The 27,678-nt window shown below is 43.6% G+C and overlaps 1 protein-coding gene and 1 long non-coding RNA gene across 5 annotated transcripts in view; one reads left to right on the forward strand and one right to left on the reverse strand.

The window, feature by feature from the left end:
* Positions 1 to 27,678, forward strand: part of MYO16 (myosin XVI) — a 719,880-nt gene that overhangs the window by 644,683 nt on the left and 47,519 nt on the right. For all 4 annotated transcript variants that reach the window (XM_063651142.1, XM_063651143.1, XM_054446940.2 and 1 more), the window contains one exon: positions 7,917 to 9,023. In XM_063651142.1, the coding sequence (XP_063507212.1) occupies positions 7,917 to 9,023 (1,107 nt within the window). The remainder of the gene's footprint in view (positions 1 to 7,916; positions 9,024 to 27,678) is intronic.
* Positions 15,699 to 16,955, reverse strand: LOC129011752 (uncharacterized). Its single transcript, XR_008493425.1, has 3 exons — positions 16,810 to 16,955; positions 16,091 to 16,188; positions 15,699 to 15,805 (listed from the first exon to the last, which is right to left on the reverse strand). It is a non-coding gene; the product is annotated as an uncharacterized LOC129011752 (long non-coding RNA).

Here is a 27,678-nt window from a genome sequence, read left to right on the forward strand (position 1 = left end):
CCTTGGGAATGATACCTTAATGAACCCATAATTGTTTTTTTCAAAAATTGCTGTACAACTCCATTCTCCACAAAATGCAGTTTACGTGTGTAGACACAATCATGGCTCAGCTCTGTGGCTTAATTTGGAAATAAGTTTATGTCTTTTCTTTACTCTCTTGTTTCTGTCTTCATTCTAGAACAACATGTGTCACATAGTAAGCACTCATCAAATACTTACCAAGTGAATACATGTTACAGAAATCTATTTCTCTACATTCTCTTCATTAAAAGAGAATTTGCTTCCTATCGGTATATCAGAGGGAGCACAATTTGGCAAGGTTCGAGAAGTACCCTTGAAATGTGTCAAGGCTGGATTTGTCTGCATATTTTTAACAGAAGGCCTTTAAAAAAATTTTGTTTTCTATTGCCTGAAAATGGACAGAAATTAGGTCTTCTGTGAATGCTCTTCTGAGAAATGTGTTACTGGGAATAACAGAACACAATTGCACAGTTCACCACCTATGATGCAGTTGTACATCCAACAAATAGTAATTAAGTATCTTCCATGAGCTTGGCTTCTCTCCGAGGATCTGACAGACCAGTGGGAGAGATAAGTGGCCAAACAAATTACAGGGGAAGCACAACCACAGCAGTGAGGACGTGATGGGTGCACACTGGGCCACAGAGTGCCTTGCCCTCCGTGGAAACTGTGAAAGGCTCAGGAAGGGCATGCCAACAGCATTGAGTGCAGTAGTGCAGTCGAGAGGGTAAAGATGGGGGCATGGAAAGCAATGGTATTTCCTGAACTGCTCCTCCCACCAGGAAAGGAAAGTTATAACAAGGTTGTGATATATGACAGCTCAGTAGAAGTCCTTTCTGTCCATTTTGCAGCTTGTCGTAAATCCATCCTACATCCACTCATGTATGCAGCCTGAGCAGTCAGCTAGCAGGCACTTAATTAAGCATCTTTTTTGTCCTAGGTCCTGTGCTCTGTGCTACGTTTGCTTTTGCTCTGAAACTAAGCACAATCACACTAGAAGTGTTGGAAAATGGAGGAGAGTTACACAAGCAGACACTGTTTATTTTGGATGAACAAGCATCTCATTCCTCCTTTTTCTCATAGATTAACTATGCAGGTATTTTGTTCTTGTGAGAATGGGGCCAAATAACTTACGCACAGAAGATGACTTAAAAGTCACCGACATGCCTTAGCAAAAATACCAAATGGAAAATATTTTGTAGGAGAAAATGTTGATCTCCTAACGTGACACACATGTCTGTATCATTCTGCAGCAGTTCAGATAAGAGGCAACTTTATGATGTAATGAGATGGCTTCAGAATGTAGCCTAACTCCTAAGCTACTGTTAGGGTCCCAGAACCTGCCCTAAAAGTATTCCGTGATCATGGACTGTCTTCCCTACTCCATCTCATTGACTTTATCAAGTAGTTGCAAACATTTTATGCATCAATATTAGAACAAAAAAATAAGAAAACTCTTGATGTAAATTCATTTTTAATAACCCTCTAACCAGTATTTGCAAATGAACTTTTAGCACGTGTACACATTGCACACACACCCAGAAGTAGCCACAAACCAAATGAGACTTTAATTTGTTAACTGTGGTTTTCTAATTTCAGTTTATAAAGAATGAATATTTCCAGTTCTGACCCCCAGAGGTTCCATTTTAATTGTTATGGAGTAGAACAGGATAATGCACTCTAGTGATCTGATGTTGCTGAACCCCAGACCACACTTTAAGGAACAGTTCTATCTCTCACAGTAAGTTTCTGGTTGTGTAGCAGTGATAATGTCGATCATGATGGATACTTAGTGATGGTTATCATGTGCAGGCATTAAGCTAAGTATCTTTCATCTGTAGAATAGCCCTACCTAGTAGGACTGTCATCATGACCCTATGTAGAGAAGAGCGTTAAGTCACGGATCAATGGTGTAACTTGTCCTGTGTCACACAGGCAAGCTTTGGACCCTTGAGTCAGGTCCTCAACAGCCTCCTAACAAACATGCTACTTTTATTTATAATTGTTTAGTGTAAAAATGCTCTTCACCACATCTGAAGCAAACTTTGAGGGAATGCTATACCAGTTATGTGTTGTTGCATAACAACCCACTCAGAACTTACAGGTTTACATAAAGTAGTGATTGTTTTACTATCCCTCTCAGGCTCTGGGTGTCAACAGAGATCACTGGAGCAGTTGTCACTCACAGTCCTTCATGCAGCAAGGTGGCTGGAATCATCTGAAAGCTGGTCATGGGCATGTCTGGTGCCTCAGCCGTCTGAGGACTGTGACTCCTTGCGTGTCTCTCTCTGTCTATGTGGTCTCTCTGCATTGCTTGGGCAGCATGACAGTTTCAGGGTATCCAGCTTCTTAAAGGCAGAGTCAGTGCTTCAGGGGCATGTGCTTTGGGAGAGAGAAAGCAGTAGATGCAGCATCGCTTTGAGGGAGCCAGCTTTGGGAGGTGAGCAAACTCCCTTCTGCCATGTTCCTTCCATCACCTCAGTCCCAAACACCGAACCAGGTTTAGGAAAGGAGAAACAGATTCTACCTCTGGAAAGGATATACTGTGGTGGCCAAGGTGTTGGAAAGTACCATCTGTATCAGTCCACCCTCTGGACAAAACAATTTGTATCCCTCTGTCATACAAACTATACTCACCCCTCCCCCAGACTCCCCAAAGCCTCCTTCATTATCACATCTGGTTCAGGTTCAAGGGCCAGATCCCATCGTCTAAACCAGATCCACATGTGCCGGTGCCTCCGGTACGATTCCTGAGAGAGACAGCGCCTCAAGTATGTCCTCTTCCATCTGAAGACTTGTGGCCTAAAAAGACAAGTTGCCTGATCCCCCACACAACCAAAATGCACCAGAGGGACAGGTAGAGAATAACTGTGATGCATGCTTCTGCTCAGACACAGGAGGGAGATCAGGTGACACACAGTGGTCATTGGTGGGTAGCAGTTGTGAACAAGAGCTGGATGCATGTTGCTTATGCCTTCATGAGGATTTTATCCAGTTCCCAGGCTGGAAATAATTTTCTGTAGCTCTTAGGTCTATGTTCTGGAATCTTGGTTCCCCACTTTTTGACTAATAATTCCCAATCCACAAGAGGTGACTTATGTTTGGGGCTGGTAGTTTTTTCAGCCTGCTTCTTCCTTATCAGGGTTGTGTTGTTGCTGTTGTTTAGAGGTGAGGTCTTGCCATGTTGTCCAAGCTGGAGTGCAGTGGCTATTCACAGGTATGAGCATAGCGCACTGCAGCCTTGAGCTCCTAGCCTGAAGTGATCCTCTTGCTCAGCTTCTGGAGTAGTTGGGACTGCAGGCTCGCATTGCACCTGGCCAAAATTTTGAGAGGCCAAAGTTTCTTCATTTTTGTGTTCACGCTGCTCCTTTCGGTGTAAACTGATACAATTCATTTAAAAGCTTTGTGACTTTCTTGTGAATCAATTCATAATCCACTTCATTGGTCAAAAGCCACACCCACAAATCTTTTTGAGATAATCTCTTCTCTATCTGGAAGCTCACTATTTCCATGGGTCAATGCCCTTGATATTCTTAGAAGACCTGTGGTTTTGCTTCCTTGAAAAGACCTATAAAGCCTCTCCTTGAATTTTTCTGTGTACTTCATGAAGGGTCTCATAAGTGTGTGCTTGACTTCATCTTTAGATCATGTTTTTCTGAAAATTCCCTGAATTTTATTTCTGCTTGGAAGTCATTTCTTTTCTTTCTTTCTGCTTCCTTCCTTCCTTTCTTTTTTTGTTTTTGAGATGGAGTCTCACTCTGTTGCCCAGGCTGGAATGCAGTGGCGCAATCTTGGTTCTCTGCAAATGCCACCTCCCAGGATCAAGTGATTCTCCTGCCTCAGCCTCCCAAGTAGCTGAGACCACAGGCATGCGCCACCATACCTGGCTAATTTGTGTATTTTTAGTAGAGACAGTTTTCAACATGTTGTTGAAAGGCTGGTCTTGAACTCCTGACCTTGTGATCTGCCCGCCTCGGCCTCCCAAAGTGATGGGATTACAGGCATGAGTCACTGTGCCTGGCTGGAAGTCATTTCTTAACATTCAAATTATTTGCCATCTGAAGAGCCTGGCAGTGAGAACCATTTTATTTTTAAACTCAGAAGATTCTTGTTCCTTTATAGTGAATAGTTCTTTCTTTACTTTATCTCTGTATCCTCATGATTTACTCTAGGCAGCTAGAAGAATCCAGGAGGCAACTTTAACACTGCCTGGAAATCTCCTTAGCTACATCACCCTGTTCATTTTCTGTTTTCTATTTTCCACATGACTGCAGGTGAGATAGTATTGCTAAACTTTGTACTGTGGCTGAAGTGTTCTGTTCCCTTCAGCTTCCAGCGTCTTCCTCACTGTTCTTTAGGCCTCATCAAGAGCTTTCTTGAGGCCACCACACTTCCCTGATGGTCCCTTCAAAGCTCCTCCTATGTCCCAAAGCAACTTCAAAGAGTTTAAGGTGTTTTTGTTTTTGTTTTTGTTTGTACAGCAGCAGTCCACTTCCAGGTACCAATGTTTTTATGAGTTGTCTATTGTTATGTAAACCTCTCCAACTTAGTAGCTTAAGACACCAAAAAAAAAAAGGTTATTATATCTGTCATGGTCCTAGTATTTGGCTGGGCTCTGCTGAGCAGTTCTCAAGGAGCCTCTCTCATCACTGCAGTCAGATAGTGGCTGCAGCTGTGATCACTGAAAGTCATAGTTAATTACATCTCTGGTGTCTGGGATGGGAAACCAGGCAGCTGAGGGCTGGAGCAGATAGAAGTCCTCTGGCTCTCCCTCACCTCCACGTAGCCTCTCTACAGTTCCCACAGCGTGACTGCTTCAGGGTATACAGACCTGAAGTGGAAGTCAGGGCTACCTAAACATGTGTCCAAGGGAAGGAGGGGGCCAAGCAGAGGCTACATTGTCATTGTCCCAGCCCTAGAAAACAGGCAACATCATCTTCTAATCATTGTATTCATTGGGACAGACACAGAGACCCTCCCAGATTCCAGGTTCTGGAAGAGCATGTGGTGCTGAAAATATTACTGAAGCCAGCTTTGGAAAATACAATCTCTCACAAATCCTTTAAATGATTCATATCTTCAGAGCAACTCTATCATCTTGAGGTTAAAAATTGGGTTGCTTCATTCACTTTCTAGATGCTCAGGGGCTGCTGTTTTAGCCCACTGAAAGTCACTGGAATAATGCTTATTAATTAGAGAACTGCACACTTTGGGTACTTTCTATTCTTAAAAGTCGGCTGCTTTGGGGAACCCTGTATAATACTGACTTAGAAAGATGTCCATTGAGTTCAAAAATCACCTTTGTTCTTTCCCATGACAGTGTGTCGAGAACTGAGCGAAGCACTTTCCTTACAATATCTGTTTTATTCCTTCGAGATACATACTCATATCACCATTTTATGCATGACAACCCTGAGGCTCAGAGAGCTTTGCCCAGGAGCTCTTCTAAAATTATAACCCTGCCCCACCAACCCCAGCACAAACACACACAGTTCTGTGACCCTCACCCTGGCCTGTTGGTTCTCATCTTCAGGGCCTGTATCACATTCGAACATACTGTAGAACTCACTCATTCGGTGTATTTCCTTTTTTGTTGTTGTATGACTGTTCCCACTAGGGTAGAGGAGGCCAGGGAACTTCTCTTTATTCATGAATTTATCTCAGTAAATACTGGTTGAATGCATATGACTGAATGAATGAATAAAAGGTCATGCTGAGATTTGAACCCAGGTCCCTCTGATTCCAAAGCTTTAATTTTAACCATTAGACTTCATTGTCTCCCAGAAACTGGGTACAGAGACTGATGTCAAAATGTACAGTCATAGAGGGGCAGGAATACAGCTGCCTCAGTTAAATAACTCAAGAACTCAACAAAGGCAGATGTGCCTCTATCAAGAATTCCTACAGATACAGAAAATACCAAATTAGTAAAATAATTGAAGATTTGGGAGTTTGGGTATTTCTAAGACTCAAGGTAATTTTTCCAAAATTAACATCTCTGTTATCAGAGAAATTATATTTATTTAATAAAACATTATTATAATTTACAGTAAAAGCATTAGAAAAAGAAGTCTTGTGGAATTTCTTTTTTGACTTAATTTTTAATAATTGTTTTAAACTTATATTTAAGTAGTTTTGTTCCATCTCTTTTGAAATTCACTCTTGTAATAATATTATGCTTATTTGTTTTTCTGAGTATGGCTTCTTTTTTCAACGTCAGAAGTTTCCCCTTGAAAAGTTCTTAGGGAAATGTTATTCTCTTGGTTTCCCTGTTGAGTATGTGTTTTTGTTAAGTATTGAAATGTACTGATTGTAAAACCTGTCCTCCCTGACATTTGAACAGTCCTTTTTTAAAGTCTCTCCATCCACACAAGTGTTTTTGTTTTGTCCATTTTACATCATTTATTTATTTTATTTATTTATTTATTTATTTATTTATTTATTTATTTTATTTGAGACCAAGTCTCACTCTGTCGCCAGGCTGGAGTGCAGTGGTGCGATCTCGGCTCACTACATCCTCCACCTCCTGGGTTCAAGCGATTCTCCTACCTCAGCCTCCCAAGTAGCTGGGACTACAGGTGCGCGCCACCTCGCCCAGCTAATTTTTTGTATTTTTAGTAGACATTGGGTTTCACCGTGTTGGCCAGACTGGTCTCAATCTCCTGACCTCAGGTGATCTGCCCACCTCAGCCTCCCAAAGTGCTGGGACTACAGGTGCCTGCCACCACTCCCAGCTAATTTTTGTATTTTTGGTAGAGACAGGGTTTCACCATGTTGGCCAGGATGGTCTCTATCCCTTGACCTCATGATCCGACCACCTCGGCTTCCCAAAGAGCTGGGATTACAGGTGTGAGCCACTGCACCCAGCCCATTTTACATCATTTAAATGATCATGCTTACCCATTTCCGACAGTAAGCTTCCATATACCACTAACTATTAATAGTTAATTGGCCAGGTCTCCTGGGTTTCAAATCATAAGGACCAGTTCCACCCATACCTTATGTCACACCTGTTAGGTCCTAAGAATCCACACCTAAGTGTGTTCCACCACCTGATCCCTGAGTGTCCCTTCCCCACTGCATCTCCAGGGACCGCACCTCCGCAGCCTCCGTGGGTGGCTGACATCCTGGTGCAGCAGGACCAGCCACACACAAAACTCCTCAGACACCAGGTTAAAGAAGGAAGTGGCTTTATTCGGCCCGGAGCTACTGCAGACTTTTGTCTTAAGAGCTGAGCTCTCCGAAAAAGAAATTTTTGGCCCTTTTAAGGGCTTACAAGTTTAAGGGGTCTACGTGAAAGGGTCGTAACAGATAGAGCAAGGGTGGGGAACCTGACTGGGGCTACATGCATCAGCTAACAGAACAGAAAGTTTTACAATGCTTCTTCATACAGTGTCTGGAATTTACAGATAACACAAGCAGTTTAGGTCGGGGGTTGATATCATTATTATTATTATCATCATCATTATTATTATTTTAACCACCAGGGCCGGGTGGTGGTGCCAAGGTCGTCTGGCTATTTATTTTACTTTTGTTTCTTTTTAACTTTTTGCTTTCTCCTTTTTCTCCTGTCTTATAAACTAGGCAAGGGGGGGTGGATGGGTAGCAGCAGAAGGGGTGGACTCCTTCCTCACTGGAACCCCTGGAGGTTCCACTGGACAGCCTCCTCAGAGGGTGGAAGTCTTCTTCCATCTCCAAAATCAAAACTCTCTTTTCTCGGGGGTGGTCTCGGGAGTTCGGGTTCAGCCAGGGAGCCTAGCGGGTGGAGGAACATGCAGGCCCGGTCCCTTGGGATTCTCGGGGCGCGGGGCCGTGGCTCCGAGGCGAGCCCCGGGCGAGGTGGGCACCCGTGGGCCTGGCCTCGCACCCACTGACCACGTCCTTTCCTGCCGCAGCTCTGGCCCGGCCCAGACCGCACAGCGACGACTACAGCACCATGAAGAAGATTCCTCCTCGAAAGCCCAAGCGCAGCCCCAACACCAAGCTCAGCGGCTCCTACGAGGAGATATCGGGGTCCCGGCCCGGGGACGCGAGGCCCGCGGGCGCCCCGGGGACAGCAGCGCGCGTTCAGACCCCCGGGACTCCGCAGTGCGCGCTGCCCCTGGCCGCGCCCCCGGGCGACGAGGACGACGGCGAGCCTGTGTACATCGAGATGCTGGGGCACGCGGCCAGGCCCGATAGCCCGGACCCCGGGGAGTCCGTGTACGAGGAGATGAAGTGTTGCCTGCCCGACGACGGCGGCCCGGGCGCGGGCTCCTTCCTGCTCCACGGCGCATCGCCGCCCCTGCTCCAGCGCGCGCCGGAGGACGAGGCGGCGGGGCCCCCCGGGGACGCGTGCGACATCCCGCCGCCCTTCCCCAACCTGCTGCCGCACCGGCCGCCCCTGCTGGTGTTCCCCCCGACCCCCGTCACCTGCTCCCCCGCCTCCGACGAGTCGCCCCTGACACCGCTGGAGGTGAAGAAGCTGCCGGTCCTGGAGACCAACCTCAAGTACCCCGTGCAGTCGGAGGGGTCGAGCCCGCTGTCCCCGCAGTACTCCAAGAGCCAGAAGGGCGACGGCGACAGGCCCGGGTCCCCCGGCCTGGCGCTGTTCAACGGGTCCGGCCGAGCCTCCCCGCCGTCCACGCCGCCCCCGCCCCCGCCCGGGCCGCCCCCCGCGCCCTACAGGCCCTGCGCGCACTTGGCCTTCCCGCCGGAGCCCGCCCCGGTGAGCGCGGGGAAAGCGGGGCCGAGCGCAGAGGCGCCCAAGGTCCACCCAAAGCCAAACTCTGCCCCCGGGGCCGGGCCCTGCAGCTCCTTCCCCAAGATCCCATACTCCCCCGTGAAGGCCGCCAGGGCCGACGCCAGGAAGGCCGGCTCCAGTGCCTCGCCCCCCGCGCCCTACAGCCCTCCCAGCTCCAGGCCTCTCAGCAGCCCCCTGGACGAGCTCGCCAGCCTCTTCAACTCGGGGAGGAGTGTGCTTCGGAAATCCGCGGCGGGAAGAAAAATCAGGGAAGCCGAAGGTAAGCGGAGCAGACATCCCCCAACTCCTTTTGCACGGACGCTGTGCTTGCGTGCACCTGTGTACATCTGTGTCTGCACAGATGTGAAATAGTAAAGTTTCAGGTGATGGCCGTGGTCGTTCAGAGCAGATATCAGCTTTAAAAAAAAATCGTATACACCCACTGTGACCAAATAGGTAGGAATTAATATTTCCATGTTGCAGAATATGATAGGAAAGGCTTGTGATATAGAGAGACACAGACCGCAACTGGATTTAATAAATTATAACTTGATAAATGTTCGACAGAGCAAGGTTAAATGTTAGCTACTAATTTCTTTTTTAAAAAAATATTTTTTCCTTATAACTTGAAAGTGGTATTTTGTGTATGTTTTATTGCCGATTTCCGTTTGATGCACAGTTCACGGCTAACCCCCGAGCGTGCGGTTTGCCATCCATCTAGCTTTGCCTGGCGGTGTCTGGGATGTTGACCTAGCCAGTTACTACCCTGCGCTTAATGCCACTCGGCTGTGGGCTGTTTGGGATGAACTGCTTTTCTTCTGGTCGTATGCCATCCAAGGAGCACTCTAACCCAGCCCCATTATCTGTGTTTTCTCATCCAGCGACTCAGCCCACAGTGGGGTTTGCAGGTGGAAATCAGTCCACTCAAATGAGCTCCATGACAGGCTGTTGCCTGCATTAAAAAACATTTATTTTGTGTCCCTGTAGAAGAATGTACCTGGCAAAATAAGATTTTCATGACGACGTTTTTTGCCAGTCTTTTGTAACGGGCTAACCACATGGCTCTTCCTTCAGATGACACGACCTCAGTGCCAAAGGCACTACTTTTGCACAGATTCCTTTAATAATCACAAAGAATGTCTTCATCTTCCAAAAGACATGTTAAGGTTTGTATACAAAACCAAAATGTTTTCTCAATGGTGTGTATTTTGGGGAAGAAGTTCATTGATGAAAAGGATCTTCTCCTTAAGGAAAATTGTAACCAGTCTCTTCCATCATAATGGCACTGGATCCCCCACTCCCCTCCAGGTGAGGCAGGAGGATAGGGTCTGGAGGCAAGGAACCTAAGGCCCTTTCATGTCGACTCCCTAGAACTAAATTGAAAGGAAAACCGTAACTTTCCATGCCTAAGTAACAAAAGGACCCGAGGCTACTCCCTCTGCAAACCCCCACATTTTCTGCACCACAGATGGGAAATTGGCTGTCCGCAGCCAGTCAGACTTACTGCAGGCAGAGTCTTCCTTTGTGTACAAATGCAACTCTCTGTAACTTCACCTTAGCCTGTGTTCCATTGTTTTTTTGCGACCAATCAGATGTTTGCACAGGAGTGTGATCTTTTAACTTCACTTCAGCCTCTGATTGGAGGCCACCACTTTATTTACATGAGGTGAGCATGAAGTGGCCAATGGGAAACCTCTAGCGGGGTATTTGGACCCGAGAAGATTCTGTATCTGGGCCCTTGAGCTGCTGCCCAGCCCAGTCCCACACTGTGGAGTGTACTTTTGTAAATCCCTGCTTTCATGCTTTCATTGCTTCATTCTTTCTTTGCTTTGCTGGGTGTTTTTTCCAATTCTTTGGTCAAAACGCGAAGAACCTGGACAACTTGCAGTCAAGACCCTCTACTGGTGACACAGGGTAGATGGCAACTGTGGGCATTCTCATTTTATACTTGGAAAACTTCACGGTGGAGAGGTTAAATATCTTCCTTAGGGTTAAGTGGTAGGATTGGAAGTAAACTTTGACCTACAGTGTAGTAACATTTTATGCATGCATTAACCTGCTCCTTCACCAAAAGAAAATACATAAATGTGTAAGGATTCATCACTTGATTAGCGAAATTACTTTAGGTACAAAAACTAGAACATCTAGAAAGCAATCTGAACAAGTGAAAAGTAGGTCAAGGCTAAGAACCTTTAACAATGAATGAATAACCTTCTCCCTGTTTATTCTTCAGACAAATAAGCTAATTGTTTAGCTAACAAATTCTTCTTAATTATAGGCCATTAATAAATGAAATTGTACTTCTAAATAGCAGAATGCTTGAATTTCACAAACTGTGTCTCATTCCAAGGAACAAAATGGATAAGAGAAAATTATTAAATGAACAAATTAATATTTGCTTTTAGAACTAAAAGTTTATTAAAACCTCATGAACCTCATTTTACTAGAGAATGGAACAGGGTGAGCTCTTCTTGACTCTATTCAGGGAAGTGAAATTAATGAATTTCTAGACAGACCTCATCATTTGGAAATCCCAAAGTCTACTCCTTAGAGGATAGTGAGAATTATAGTGAGCCCTCCAGGCATAGTGTGTAAATTTGCTAATTATATTTCCCTGTGGTGGTATTAACCAGTATTTGGGAACACACATCAAAATCTCAAGTACAACATAGTTCAACTATAATTATAAGACTCTATTTTCTTATTGTGGGCTTTTCTGAAATCCAATCATTTGAAAAGATTGGACTGAGCCACTTATGACTTTCTCAAAAATACATGAATTGGCAACTTTGGCCATTGGCATAGTTGCTGTAGTAATAGAAAACTTAGCAATACCAGACCAGGTCATCCCTGCACACCAGATTATGGGAGTCCTAACTATACAGTTAAGAAGTGTATAATAATTCTTTTTTTTTTTTTTGACGGAGTTTTGCTCTTGTTGGAGGGCAATAGCACAATCTTGGCTCACTGCAACCTCTGCCTCCCAAGTTCAAGCAATTGTTCTGCCTCAGCCTCCTGAGTACCTGGAATTACAAGGGCCCGCTACCATGCCCAGCTAATTTTTGTATTTTTAGTAGGGATGGGTTTTCACCATGTTAGCCAGGCTGGTCTCGAACTCCTGACCTCAGGTGATCTGCCCGCCTCAGCCTCCCAAAGTGCTGGGATTACAGACGTGAACCACCATGCCCGGCCAAATGTATAAGTCTTTATGGGCTGTGATGAGGGAAATAAGTTCACAAGTTTGGATGTCATGTTCTCATGGGATAGTTCAGGCCATTCTTTTAGAATGTAGGAGAGGTTAAACATAAGCTATGGAAGGAAAAGCATTCAGTGCTGGTGCTCAGCACTGGAGCTGGTTATATGACTATTAAAGTTTACACAGTTTGATGCTGAGGTTAGTAATCCATTTTCTTCTGAATGAATTCAATGACTTTTTTGGAATTTATTTCAAGTTTTAAATCTTTTACTTTACCTTCTTTATGCTTAAAGACATTTTTATTTTCACCGTGAAATAGCATTCTTACCAAATAATACACTGTGTGGCTAATTTACCCTTCAGGCTTCTTAAATTAACTAAAGTTCATTTTTTGTTCAATTTTCATAGGGGAAAATTATTGCACAAATTTTGCAGAAGGGTTCAAAATGTTCTCCTTGGCTGTTTGGAACAGTGACATCAAGGAGATTAAACCGCTCAGTAATTCACTACGTTAGTTATTTCTGCTTGAAATACAATGTGCTATAATGTACAGTGAGTTGTGTATAGGAAGCAAGGTTGTTTCTTCTGTAATTCTACTCCATTACTATTCCATAGCCTTACATGTAGGATTTCACAAATTCTATGTTGCCCAAACCAGTTCATTTTCTATATACTCTTGGATATGCAATTTGATGTATACAAAACCATGCAGATTCTAAGAGTGGTGGACACACATATAAGAAAGATATGATTGTGCAGATGATGGATGTGACTGCAGTCTGAGAAGGAATATTTGCAGCAAGGGATTGTAGTGCTTACTGTGTGCCAGGCATTGTCTGAATAATCTAATTCTCACAACACTATAAGGCATCTGCTCCACTTATCTCCATTTTACAGGTGGAAAAACTGGGGCATAGGGAGATTAATCTACTTGCTCAAAGCTGCTGTGCTCATGCGGGACAGATATGACTTGAGTGCAGTAACTGTCTCTAGAGTCTCTTCCCCTAGCTACCTATGCAATGCTGCTCAGACAGCAAGAGAAAAGAGACAGAAAAAAAAAAGTCTTTTAAAATTAATATTTGTTCACTGAGGGGCAACGAATGATAGTCATAAGAGTTTAGTTGAAGAGAATTTTCCCATAAACTCAAGAATGCCAAACGAACTTTATACTGATTATGGGTATGTATAATTCTGGGATACAGTGTCTGGGCTACTTGGCCCTTAAAATTAATATTGACTAAATGTTTAATTGTCTATTCCATTCTGGACATAAAGATCCCATTAATTCACAACATTTTTTTCCATCTCATGTGATGATGTGGCTAATATTATTATGCTAATTATTTCTAGTTGCTTGGTTTCAAAAACTATGAGACCCGATTCAAATGGTGAATGAGAGTCCTTGACTCCTTTAGGCCACTAGGGTGCTCCATTGCTCTGAATGGCATCTCAGTGTCTGGTTGAGTTTATCCAGAATAAAGTGAAATCACATGAGCATGTTATTCTCTACTCACTGAAAAAGATCAGGAAGACAGGGTCTTGACAAAAATGCAGTACATCTCAGAAATCTGAAGAAGAAAGTGGAAGACAGCCAGGCCGAATTAACGAAAATCAGACTCAAAATATTTTTTAAAAATTCAGTTTTATTACATTCTGATACAGTGGTACTTAAAAATGATGTCAACAAAAAAGCTATAATGTACAGTATTTCTTTGCATATAGTAGGTGGCTAGCTACTTGAGAGGCTGAGTTGGGCAGATCGCTTGAGCCTGGGAGGTTGAGGCTGGGCAGATCGCTTGAGCCTGGGAGGTTGAGGCTACAGTGGCTGTGGCTGCTCCACTACACTCCAGGTTAGACCACAGAGCAATACACTGCCCAGAAAGAAAGAAAGAAGAGAGAAAGAAAGAAAGAAAGAGAGAAAGAAAGAAAGAGAGAAAGCGAAAAAGAGAAAGAAAAAAAGAAAGAGAAAAAAGAAAACCAATGTCAAACCATTTAAATAATATATATTTAAATATTTATAAATATTTTATCATAGATGTTCTTTAGGAAGAAAAAAGCATTTATTCTTAAGGCACTTTAATAAGTACTCAAACCAATCAATCCATTTCAGTCTTCACGAGCATGAAGCTGCTATTCGTGACAAAAGCCTGATTCTCGAAGCCAGGGAGTCATTTTTCACGATATAAACAAAATAATTATTGGGCTAGCATTCCACCAAGCAATGCAACTCTGCAGATTTCTCCAAGGGAACACTTGCAGACAGCCCCTTCTACTACAGAAAAAAAAAAAAAAGATTCTAAATATTATATCAGGTAGAACTAACTATGAAAGATCAAAATTCAAAGACACGCAATTACATCCTAAGTCGATCTCATATGGGTTTCAGATGTTTCTATGCCAAATCAAGTGCAGTTACCCATTCATTGTTTAGCGACAAGATGCAGGATGCTTTAGAATGACTCAAATGCCCCTGAATTACTCATGGAAACCTGGGATGTGCTCCAGGACGGTGTTTGCAAATTGCTATTCTCTGCTCCTGATGTTTGAAACAGAAGTTGCAACATTGTCGTCATTTAATCTCTGACACATTGAAACGAGACTGAAGTATGAGACATTAGTCTGCCTTATGCAAATCTTGACATCCCATAATGGGATGCAGAGCTCAGCATCCCCTAGGCTTCTTGCCTATGTGCAGGTCTTGTAGTGTTTTATCCTGTCTGAAGCAGTTAAATCTTTTTCACTCCCCTTGATGATTTCTCCCCATGGTGATTTATTTGTGTGGGGGGAGTTGGGGACGGGAGTGCTCATAAAAATTAGAAAAAGTGTGGAAGATAGTTTACTGATGTGCTCTTCTGCTGATGATCTGTGACTGTCTGAATTCTTGTCTCATACAAAGTGAGGCACTCCTCTGCATTCCAGAACCATTTTAAATCAATGCAAAATTTTCCTCATTTTCCAAACGAGTAAGTCCTTTGGGGAAGCTAGATTACCATCTCCAGAGAAGGGGGGTCTCCATTTATCACTAAGTGGACATTAAGCAAGCAGGAGCTGTGTGAAGTTTCTTCCTTTGCCAAGTTAATAAACCTGGGCTTGACAAGAAGAGAATATGTCTCTTTGGAAGAAAAGGATTTTTTTTCTAATTTCTTTGCCTCTCTGTAGTAGCCAAGAATGCCTGTGCCTGAGACTTGCAGCTATATATTTCATTGTTTTTAATCCCCTAAATGTCTGGTAGAAATAATACTGTGTTCATCTACACTTCGAAATGAACTTTCAATGTTAATAAATGTATCAGTAACCAAATTTATCTATGTTAAGAGCACAAAGCTCTTTGTTCCCTATATTAATTAGAAATATATATTTTTAATGCCTAAGGATTTGTTGTGAATGTTTGTGACATTTTTCTCACAACTTACAGCAGTTTCTCTGTATAAATGCCCAATAATTCATACAGGGAAATTGTGCAAGCAGGAGGCCTATAAACCAGACTTGCATTAACTTGTGGAGCTAATTCCCTTACAGTCATCCAATAAGCATGTACTTAATGTAAGCACAGGGATTGCTACTGGAAATCCAAAACACTGATAAACAAATCTGGCATTGCCTCTGCCTTCTCACAGACCATATAAGAGACAGAAGGTACATCCACTTTCAGTGAAAGAAATTCCAAAGAGGAGAGAATTTCTAACCTGAGGGCCATAAACCACTCGTGGATTCGTAGTTGAGCACCAAGTGGCCCATGAGCACCCATGATATACATGCCACTTGTTTGGGCAGAGGCTTCATAAGCTTCATCGGATCCTCCCAAAATGTCAGTGACATGGGAAAAGTGAGGAGCCGCTGTAGGAGATCTGCACACATGGCATTTTCTGCAGCCAGAAGAAGAAGGAGGTAAATGCCTGAGAGAATCTGAGGGCCTTGCAACCAGAGCTGGCAGAAGGACAGGAGGAATGCTAGAAGCGGATGATGGGTAGATGCAGCTCTCTAGGTGCAGAAGTCAGGGTAATAGACACTGCAGGCCGATGGGTGAATATAGGGTGAGACATGAAGCTTCAGGGTGTGTGGTTCCTTTAGAATATAGCCATGCATTTTGAGGAAGAAGGAGGAGAAAATGACTTTCCTTGCATGGAATCAGAGCCAGATAGGCTTTGTACCTGGAAGCTCCTTGTTAGCTTGATGACAAAGCTCTGAATTATCTCCATTGTTTCTCTTCTGTCACATAGGAATTCAGCATTAACTCTTAGGATCTTTCCTACAAAGTACAAAGAGCCAGAGGAAGAAAATGAACAAAAACCATAGCAGCGCTTCCAGGTATATACGTAGAATGGGAAATACTCAGATATACACTGTGACGTGTTAATGGCATCCTGGTCATAATATAAACAGCTCTTTGTAAGTAGCTCTTTCCTGTTGACCAAGCACATCGATGTCTCCTTTCGCCCCCTGGACCCTTGCGTCTCGGTGAGGCGGGTGAAGCAGGTGTTACCATCCCTATTTATTAATGAGAATCTGAGACTTTGAGGGATTAAGTGATTTTCCCATAATCACAAAAACTAATTAGTCTCAAAGTCAGGACTCAAACACGTCTCCTTTCTCCAAACCCTGGATTATTTCTATTACGTCCTTCATAGTCTCTGAAAACAATAAAATTAAAATAATGATACAAGGTCTCTGTTTGAGAAAGGAATTCCCCTCTGAAGTTAAACACAAACTCATTGCCAGGAAAACATGTGGGGCGCGGACAGAGAAAACTGTTTTGCCCATTGTCAATGTCCCACCAGACATCACTTTTGAAACAGAGCATGTTCTTCCTGTGCCCCCTGCCTCCTCCTCCTCTTTTTCTCCCCTTTCCTGGAAAATCCTTTCTACCCACCTGCCATAAAGTATCTTCTGCAGTACCAGAGATGCACAGCACACGTGACAGACTAGGATTATTCCTCACATCCAAAACTCGTGTCTCCTCACTTTCCATTTCTCTTTTTCTTGGCCTCTTTAAAGTTTTACTTGGGACTGAGTTCCTAATTACTGAAAAGAAATTCATACTGAAATTGTACTCACTTGCAGAGTGGCCCAGCATATTTTTTGTAGGACACATATGACTTGCTGGGGATGTGGATTTCAACCTCGTAAGTGGGGTGTCAGATGCCTGCCCCAGACCCACCAGAAATTAAATGGGTGGTGGGCCCTCACCTAGCACCAGGAACCATGCTAAGAACTGTACAGACAGATGATCAGCAGTGATTCTCAATAGCGACCATGATTGGAACAGGGGAAAGACAGACAATCAAAAAGCCTTCATCGTCTGTCTCTACAGCAACTTTCTTTAAACAGGCAAAAATTCCATTCCTTCCTCAATTATGTGAACGTATAAACTGACTTCGGTAACAGCAAAGTGAGAAACATGACTGAATAAAGCCAGGGCTATACTCACAGCCCCTCAATAAATATTTGTTGGGAAAATATAAAGCTCATTGCTCTCGTGACTATGCTGTTCCCGCTAGGTCATGCCACTTCATTATTCTTTGGAACCGAGGAGCAAAACCAAGCAGAAGGTTGTGACTATTAAATATTTAGATCAATCTGATCAAAAAGGTACCCTTTGAATTGCATGAACTGTCCTGAGAAATTACCTTAACATATTAGCTGTAAATGTGCAGCGGCTAGCGTGTCAGTCAGACCAGAGATACATATCTAGCGTAAAGAGGTTATCATTTTTTAGATTAGCCAAATGCGGCAAAGAAGCCTTTACAACCGGGATGCTCTATAATGCACCGTCAGTGGGGAAAGGATCTATTGCACCTGAAATTCTGAAAATAAGGCAGACTTCTCAGAAGTGGATTATCTTTCATAACCAGTAAATATTTTTCATACTATCAACCCATTAAAGCAAGCAGCTATTGTATATTGTGTCTCTACACTGGATTGCAAATTAAACTCCCACTGGGGGCTCTAAAGAGAAATCCAGCCCTTTATCCTCTAAGCCACTCAGCAGCTCTCCTTAGGCAAGTTAATAAAGACCTTCCTGACTATCTGCATCTCATTATTGCCACATAATACAATATCCTGGGGTTTTCTTCCTTTTGTGAAGAAATGCTTAGAAGCAACATGGTGTGTGGAATATTGTCCTAAAGAGAGACTGGGCAGGTGCCCTGCTCACTCTCTCCTGAAGAGTATTGGAAGAGAAAAACCTATTTCCTAATTATCTACCAGTGTTTAGGCTCCTTATGCCTGACTTCAGTCATTTTTATGATTAATACCCAGATTAGCCTAGAAAATTTCACGCCATCGAGAGTGAGCTATATTCAATATCATTTCACCCGGTGCTTTATTCCATGAATCAACACAGTCGTCCACCATGTACTCTGTGGAGAGCTTCTCAGGCCTTTACCGACTCCACCCTTGTTTCTCCTTGAAATCTTCAGTTTTCATACTTAGACCCTGTACATGGGCAATTAGTGGCCATTTGCAAATTTAGTAACACATGTTAATTATGACAATAAATAATATGATTCATTTCTCTCTTCCACGCAAATGACTAAGTTCTAAACTATGCAGAGCCCAAACAAGGTCAGACATGAACTAGATCTGAGACTTGCACTGATTTACAGCAGAACACTGACTGCGAGAGACACCTGAGAATTTGTGCTTTACCTGAAGTCCTAAAAGCCCACAAAAGAGCTTCTTCATACTGAAAACTCTGGCTCAAAATCAAAGATAACCCTTCAAAAGAAATCTCCATTTTAAAGCAAGGAAGAACTGATATATGCACAATTGATACATCAGGGTGTGTCCCTGAAAAATATGTATGTTTTGGATTTTGGCTTTATTATTTTCCTTTTATGTGAAAAGCTGGGTAAACTGGGAAGAAGTAAGTGAAAATGAGAAGACTTAGGCAAAGCAATGAGTGAAAACTTTCACCATACAGGCCTTTCCATGTCACTAAAAAGCAAACCAAAGCTGGCAGCTATGAAGTTACTTGCTGAAATCACATCCGTTTGGTGACGTTACATTCCTTTAACTTCAGCTCTCAGGTGAGATGACGTGGTGGAGGGGGTCAAACTGGCTTTAACAGCAGGATGGAGGGGACATACAGGAGTGCAAACAACCAACTTAAAGTAGGTGGCCTCCATCGTACTTCTGCCAGTTCACAGATCCTTTCTTAAGTAAATAACCAGTGCCCAGCAGCAGATCCTATGAGGCAAAATAGCATATATTTTTAAAATTTTTTATGAGAATTTGATTGACTCTGTCTCTTGGTATTTAACTACCTTTGTATATATTACTAGTAATAAAGTCCCCTTAGTAACAAAGTCCCCTTAGATTTTTAATCGCTAAATTGCCTTTCGAGTAACTATTTCAGTCCTTAAGGAAAGAGAAGCTACGGGACCTTGATTTCAGAGATAGGAGCACACTCTTGGTGTTGTTCTAGTTCCTTCTAATCACACCCTATTTGCACCACATAAACATTAGCACAACTAGAGATTTGGTTCAATCACTTACAAGTCATTCCAGACAGTAAAACTCTAATTGTGAACATTAATTTCACTGATGTAGTTGCAGCTTAGTAGGGGGTCGCCACCATTCACTTACCCAGGCTTGAAATTATCTCTAATTTAGAGGTTAGGGACAGTGACACAGGAAAGAGGCTCTGTGCTTTATATCTGGAGATGTGGGATCATAAAAATGTCTTTTTAATCTGATGATCATTAAAACACCCAGTGATGTGGCGCAGCTGCTAATCGGAATGCATTTCCGTTTCTGCGGGGATTAAGCATGTCTTCGGAACCCTCTGCAATGGCTTTAGAAACAAACATTCCTTTTATCAGGTGAGAAAACCACCCTATGGCATGCCTCAAGATATGTAGTTCTTCGTAGGCTACAAAATATCAGAGGTTACCTTCAGGCAAAATGATAAAACTGGCAGTAGTATTTCCTATTACTATCTGCAGTTTGCTTCAAAATTTCAAAAAGGTTTCAGAAAATCACTAAATACGAAGGGCACACTTCATTCATTTATTCCAAGGAATCTGTTTGGTGCCAGACATTGTGTGGAATTGTATGGATTTTTAAAACAAAATGTGGGCTCTCTCTTAAGCAGACCATGGCAGGGAAACTCGAAAACTCCAATGCATCCAAGGAACGAGAATCACATTTTACATAGAGATACTACTCGGGATTCACAAAACACTACTTAGCCATGACGCTTGTTCAACACTGCATTTTTACTCGTGGTATTCTGTTCTCTTTCATTTTAAAATGCGTGTCGTGACCCACTAAATTGATTTCTCAGCTCACAAATATGTCCTCTGAAACACTGGTCTAGAGGGGAGGATTTATACGGACAAATAGGAAACAAAATCTGCAAAGAGAAAGTATCAGAACAAGAGGAGGATGTCCACTCATGTGCTAGAAGCCACTGGGTGCCTTATTGTGCACATTAAAAGAATTTTTCAAAGGGCATGATCAAATTATGTTTTGGAGTAACTGTATCAGAATAGCTGTAGATACATAGATATAGATATAGAAAGGATAGATTTTTTTCTTGCTATTTCTATGTTCATTTACATGTGAACCTATATACTTTAGAAATGATTAATCTGGCTGGGCGAGGTGGCTCATCTCAACACTTTGGGAAACCAAGACAGTCCGATCACCTGAGGTCAGGAGTTTGTGATCAGCCTGGCCAACATGGTGAAACCCCATCTCTACTAACAATACAAAAAGTAGCCGGGCATGGTGGTGCGCGCCTGTAGTCCCAGCTACTTGGGAGGCTAGGGCAGGAGAATCACTTGAACCCTGGAGGTGGAGGTTGCAGTGAGCTGAGATTGCAGCACTGCACTCCAGCATGGGCGACAGGGCGAGACTGTCTCAAAAAAAAAAAGTGATTAATCTGGGCTGATTAATTACTTAAGAAATTAAGAGCTAGGATAGGAGAAGGGAAACCCCACCACCGACCTGCCTGGCCACCTCATGGTGTCTTCCTGTGGTCCCTGGTGAAGTGTGAATCCACTGGAAGCTTAGGCTCAGCCTTTCTCTACTGCGTCCCAGTCATTTATCCTTCCTGAGTGACTGGCACCTGCCCTGTGGCCCATCAAGGGAAATTGGGTCATGTGAGCACGTAAAGAATTAGTCACTCCAGCCAATCTACCATCAGGAAGAGATGCAACCACTACAGCTATCAAATACACAGTCCATGTGGCTCTTCCAGAATTTCGAGAAGAATTTGAATCTCCATAGATATTTTAAATTTATTTTTCAAGGCCTCCGAGCTCCTGGCTGGGAGCCAGCAAGTGTGGGCAGGTGGGCTGTGCTTCAGCTGGTGTCCGCAGGTGCTGCTACACTCTTATTAAAATATGGAAATGGCTTGATGCCAGCTGGTGCAGGGCTGCTGCCCTGAGCTCTCAAGGTCCCCACGACCATCCCACCCCCTTGGGTGGCCTGGCCTGGGCCTGCCACGTTTGGTGAAATGTTGACACAGCAAAATGCTCAAGGTCGATGACTGATGCTTGTTCTGATTGGCCCTGGTCTGTGTCTTTTTTGTTATTAAGTACTTTAGATGGGTAAATTTGTAATGAGTTCTGAGCAAGGGATTTGAAAAGACCTCACATCCACCACTGCTGTAATTTTTCTTTTTCTTTCTTTCTGTTTTCTTTAATTTTTGCTGTTTCTTTTTTAGCGGATGACAGGCACCACTAGCTTACCATCCAGGCTGTAGGTGTCACCAACACGAAACACTCCCAACAGAAGAGCAGGGACGTTATCTTCTCACCTTTGCCTTCTGGGGAAAGTGAGGAGGAACCATTTCCCTCCAGGAAAACATATGTTGCTGACACCGACTGCGTACTTGGCCACACATCGTGGCTCAGGACTCCTGGATTTACATTACCACCTGGCATTGAGGAAATGTAAAAATAACAGCAATATAAATAACCTCATGACCTATAAAAGTATGCATGAGGAATGGGGCTCTGAGCCAAGCAGGCTTGTTGTTTAGGTTTTGCATACTCGGCTAATTATGAAAAAAAAAAAAAAAAAAAAAAAAGCTACCCAAGCACAAGAAAAGGAAAGGGATTGAAGTGATTTTTTCCCCTTTATGGCAGGGACAGAATAAATGGGCAAAAAAGGATTCAGTTAGTTAAATTTAAAAGGAAATTGGCACAACTTAATTTTCTGTGCATTTTTGGGTACTGAAAACCTTATTTATACTGACAGTCATTTTTTAGCTTTACTATCAATGCATTCTTCCCTTGCTCAGCACATATGTTGTTGAAGACATCGCTCTGTTTCCTACTTCAGTTGGTGTTTTCTAGCACAAACCATCTCCTTCGACTTGGCAGGGGGGTGGGTGACAAGAGTTAGGAGTGAAGGAGGAGCAGACATTTCCATTCCTCCCTGCTTAACCTGGAGGATAAGTATTTGCGGCACTCGCTACCAGAGAAGAATGCTTAAAACATAAGTTCAAGAGGAATTTCGATCTACTCCAGGGTGGTGATTTCATAAGGGGTTATTAACAAGTAGGAAGGAATGTCGGGAGCCCAGCCCGAGACATTTAAGGTCAGTAGAGGGCCGGGCAAATCCAGTTTCTCAGCACACGCAACCCTTCCAAGGTCTGCAGTGATGTATTTTTCTGTTTCTTAAGTAATCAATGTTTATAGGAATATGACCTGTCCACATAGTGCGGGTAACAGCTGTGTCACAAGAGTAACTGCCTGGGAACCCAGTTCTCTTCCCAGATCTCCATCACCACTAGACTCAGACGCCCTGTCTTGATATATTTCTGCAAGCGTTCACAAAGGGATGATAAAATCTGTTCCACGTTTTCAAAAGGCAATTAGAATTGTGCTGTTCAAAACATACATAATTGCAGTGTGTCACCTCCATGAGTTTAACACATTTCCCCTTTAACAGTCTCCACTCTCCTCACATCCACCCATCTCCACTCAACTCTCTCTTCTTGAGTTTCAGATTAGCTTCTGTGGTTCTTTACATCTGAAATTCGTCTTTCTGAGAGACAATAACACAAATATTTGGATTATGCTATCATGGAAAGGAAAGAAAATTCTATCATGTAAAAGAAAAAATATATTATGTAAAAGAAAACAAATCACTTCCTAGAAGCTTATAAAGTAGAATGCAGGTCGACTTGAGAGGGGTGTCGAAGCTGTGTTTGCATTTCTTCCTCATGAGCAGTAATACAGGGTTTCAGAGAAATCTATATTTTAGAGATTTAAAAGGAGTTGCCCTGTGTAACACAAACTAGATTTGGTTTAACACAAGCTAGACGCCAATTTCAGGTCGAAGTGCTTGTATCCAAATTTAATTACGCACCATCTATGTGTATCTGTGAGCGCTGTCGAGCTGCGACTTCTAAATTTTACAAACGAGAACTTGAGAAGTGGTGGGAGCCTGCCAGGCACCTCTCTCTGCATTTGTACTTTTCCTTAATGCCAAGTAGGAAAATACAAGCACATTCCCTTCATGCAATAGCCTTTCTGAAGAGGAATTTTCCTATAGAGTTTCAGAATGAGTTATAGCCAGTATGAGTAATGAGTTTAAAATGTATTTTCACATTTTTTATGCCTTACATAGCACTCTCAGTATTAAGTCAGCCAAACAGCTATAGTTTGTTTTTCTCCTGCGTTACTGAAACCCAGATCCCATCTCATAGGATTCTAAAATACACTCCAATCTGATCTCTAGCGCAGGTACCTAAGAGAAAAACGGCGTTTTCAGCATCTTGTTGAGGAAACATTCCATGGCTCCTTTCTCTACCTTGCTTCCTGGCCTTTCCCCAGCGCTGACGCTGTCAGCCGCCCTGCGCACCACACAGTCCTGCCCTCTGCCAAGGCTCCCGGCCTGCAGCCCCTCTTGCAAGCCCACATCTGCCCTCCTGCACGGCAGTCACCTGCCTCCTCGCACTCGAGAGTGTCTCTTCCTTGAAAATTTCACCTTCCTGAGAGATTTTTAAGTCTCTCCTAGCTGTTTCCTTTTCAGTCCTAATGAATGCTCTTCTTCAAAAAATTGCCACTCAATTTAATCCTCAGGCCTGCGGCTGTCACTTCAAAGTCAACAAGTACAACCCCAGATGCACCCTGCTCTTCAGGTGGGATCTGCTGCTCTGAACCACGCCCCAGCTGTGGTCCTCATCAGGTCCCAGTTCTCCCGCTCAGAGGGATTGAACTCAGCTTTCTCCTGTCTTCCCACTCCTCGCTCTGCTTCCCCAGCCTGTCCCCTGACTCTCTATTTCTAATCTCTCCTCAAGGTCCATTCAGCTGTATACTTTCTTTGCTAGATTAGTATTTACAAAAAAAAAAAAACCACCTTCTTTACAGCATGCCCTTGCTCAAAATACTTGCTGGAACCCAGTCCTGTGATGCTCATAGACTCCAAAGCTCTCTGCTCCCACCTCCCGGTGCGGAGGTGTGGGCAGAGCCAGCCTCCCCTCCCTCACAAGTGCAGTCAGCTCTGCCTCTGCGGCATTCCCTTCCTTTTCCCTCCCCCTCTCCATGTTCCGTCCTCAACTCAAAATCCACTGCTTCTTCCTCCTGCCTACACAACAAAGGCTCACCTGGCTGCTCCAGCCCACTCTGACCTCTCCTAAGAATTCCTAGAGCATTTTGCAGAGCTCCCACCCCAGCCCCTGGCCCTTTGCAACCTTAACACATGCCTTGAAGGCACCTTGAAGACAGTCCCCCTTAGAACTGAGTCACCACAGAGAAGCCTGGGGAAAAGCACCCCTTAGAATGCACCCTGGATGTCCCTGTCACATGGGTTGGCATTATAAGTGTCAAAGGCTTTAACAAGTGAATAAAACCGTCAAAATTAGCTCAGCTGAGCAGGATGCGAGTCCCACAGTGATGCGTCAGGTTATTCATTCTTCTATACCCCTCAGGATAGATGTAGTCCCTTTTCTTCTTGCACTTACCCGGTTGTCATAAATTCTTGTCATCTGCCGTGCTCCATAACCCCTCTAAAATGTAAGCACTCAATGGATTGTTTCTTTCAGACGAATATTTCTTTAAGTTCTAAAGTAAATCTTAGCACCAGGTTTGGACCTTGCAGGACGTGAATACCTGTTGAATCAATGGAGAACTCCCTAGCTTGGGGGAGGAATATAGTTTTCTCATGGTCCACCCCTCTTCCTTTCTTCTTCATTCAGCTCTCATGTTCCCCAGAGTGGCCACTGCGCTCTAGGGCATCTCTTTGCCTTCCCAGGGCTGAACCACGTACTGTCCATTCTGCCAGGTTTCTTGTCACTCTTGGTTTGGAGCAAGGACTCATCTCAACCCCCATTATGCTCCCTGTCTTTCTCCAGCTCTCCTAGAATTATTCAAGGACATTTCTCTCTCCCCAGTAAGAAACGTCTCTCCACTCTTGCAGAGTTTTTGCATTCTTCCTTGAGAGAAGTTCCTCTTCTCACCTTCCATCCTACCTCCCCCTCCCTCCACAAAATCCTTCCTGTGTCTCCTCTCCCAGACACAACCCTGATGTTAACTTATTCATGCCTCTCCTGTCATGGCAGACTTATAAAACAGTCTTGTTACTGTATGAGGAGTTAGGCTTTTCCCATAAAACATTTCCAAGGTGAGCCAGAGGTGACGTTGCCTTTGTAGTCTCATCCAGTGACCTCACACCTATTTCTCCTCCCAGCCTGTGAATTACTCAAGGGTAAAGATTTCATCATGTAGATTATGGCTGGAGGCTCTATGCCTGAGACCCATTTTGTTTTTTGTCCAGAGATTGAAGCATATGCAACTGGGGAGAGGTGAGCTTTTTTAAAAAAATAATAATAAAGATGAAAAATGAACATTTAGAGAGTTAAGTGGACATTTATTCAAAATGAGAAAATAAATCAAAGTATGCGTTTACAAAGTATTACAAATGTTAACTGTTTGCACATTGCTTGAGTCCCTCCCTCGGCCTTGGAAGAGGCCTGGGGAAGATAGGGGTGCATGGAAGCCCCCCTCACTTAACTACAGGTCAACCCACTGTGCCCACTCCAGTCACCAGGATTCCAGAGTCACACTCAGCACAGCCAAAGCATGCCAACATTCATCAAATTGATTTTTATCTCCTGATATTACAGATTGTAAAGCAATGTAAAGTACGATTTCAAAAAACTACGTATGGACCTCATGTCTTTGAGTTCTCAAACCGTGGGTCAGGAATCAATTTCAAACAACCATAGGTCTTTTCTCTCATAAGTTAACAAGCTTAGGTAGAAAACAAACAGCTCCACTCCATTGCATAAAAGAAAATATTCACCTCATGCAATGAGATATTTTCCTTATCTTATAATTTTAAATAAGTAAAGATCAGCACTCAAAGGTGGATTAACACTGAAAGTGCTTCCATAAGTTGTCAATCTTGTGTGAATGGGGAGAAATGATCATTGTGGTGCGTGGCTTTGCTGTACTTATTTGCATAAAGTTTTCATTTAGTAAATGTGCAAGCTATTTTACAGGTATGGAAAGTGTAGCTCCTTTCAGAAAGAAAATTTCTATAGCAACATTATTAAAACTAGTTTATTGTTCATTCATCTTTTTTCTTTTTTCAACTAATATTAATTGAGCACCATCTGTGTGCCGGGCTCTATTCTAGGCACTGAAAATACAACGCACATTGTATTTGCCCACATTCCAGAGGAAGGAGACACAAAACAAACAATTGGGCTGTTCTCTGCTATGCAGTGAGAAGGACTGTGTAGAAAACTAAAGCAAGGACTGGGGACAGGAACTGACCTGGCGAGGAAGACAGGTGCTGTTTTTCAGAAGGTCATCCAGAAGGCCTGAACACAGTGCAGCTGCCATGCCCTGCTGGACGCTGGAGAAGGAGAGAGAGGCTGGGAGGCTGACAGGGCTGGGAACGCAAGACCGAGGCCAAGGCCTGGGCGTGTAAGGGGGCTGGGGGCCAAGGCCTGGGCGTGTAAGGGGAGCTGGGGGCCCAAGGCCTGGGCGTGTAAGGGGGGCTGGGGGCCAAGGCCTGGGCGTGTAAGGGGGGCTGGGGGGCCAAGGCCTGGGCGTGTAAGGGGGGCTGGGGCCCAAGGCCAGCAGGAGTCGGGGCATGCGAGGTCCCCTCAGCCTCAGGAAGCCTTTGGATCTTAATGTGAATCAACTCAGAAAGCAGCAGAGAGGCTGCAGTCGGGAATGACATGATCCGACTTATGTTTTAAAGCAAGGTTTCTCGGCCTCAGTACAATAGACATTCTGAGCTGGATACTATAATTCTAGGTTGGGGGACCGTCCTGTGTATTATAGGATGTTTTGCAGCATTTCTGGCCTCTGCTCACCAGACGCCAGTAGCACACCCCATCGCCCGGTTGTGACAACTAAAAATGTCTCCAGACATTGCTGAATGTTCGGGGGTCAGAAAGCACCTCCTATCAAGAGCCACAATTTAAAACAGAATCACATTGACTGGGAGTGATATTTCAGTTATATAAAAACTAGCACAAGACAACCGAATTTTTTGTATTAACATTTAGAGATTTGCTCTCACTAGATTAAAATTCAACTTAAATATACCTACACTGCATACTTGTAATTAATAATCATATCTTAATGCAAAGGCCAAGACTTTATTTTTGAGTCAGATCCTGATGTGATTCAATTCTCTTGTACCTGTAAAAATAGCACCAAGCCCGAGGTCACAGAGAAATCTTGTTAATGGGCTAAAAGAAAACACTGCAGGTGTCCAAACCAACGTGTGTTACCATGGACCCAACCACAGGATGCCACTGAAC

The sequence above is a fragment of the Pongo pygmaeus genome, chromosome 14 (genome assembly GCF_028885625.2).
Source record: "Pongo pygmaeus isolate AG05252 chromosome 14, NHGRI_mPonPyg2-v2.0_pri, whole genome shotgun sequence".
Lineage (NCBI taxonomy): Eukaryota > Metazoa > Chordata > Mammalia > Primates > Hominidae > Pongo > Pongo pygmaeus.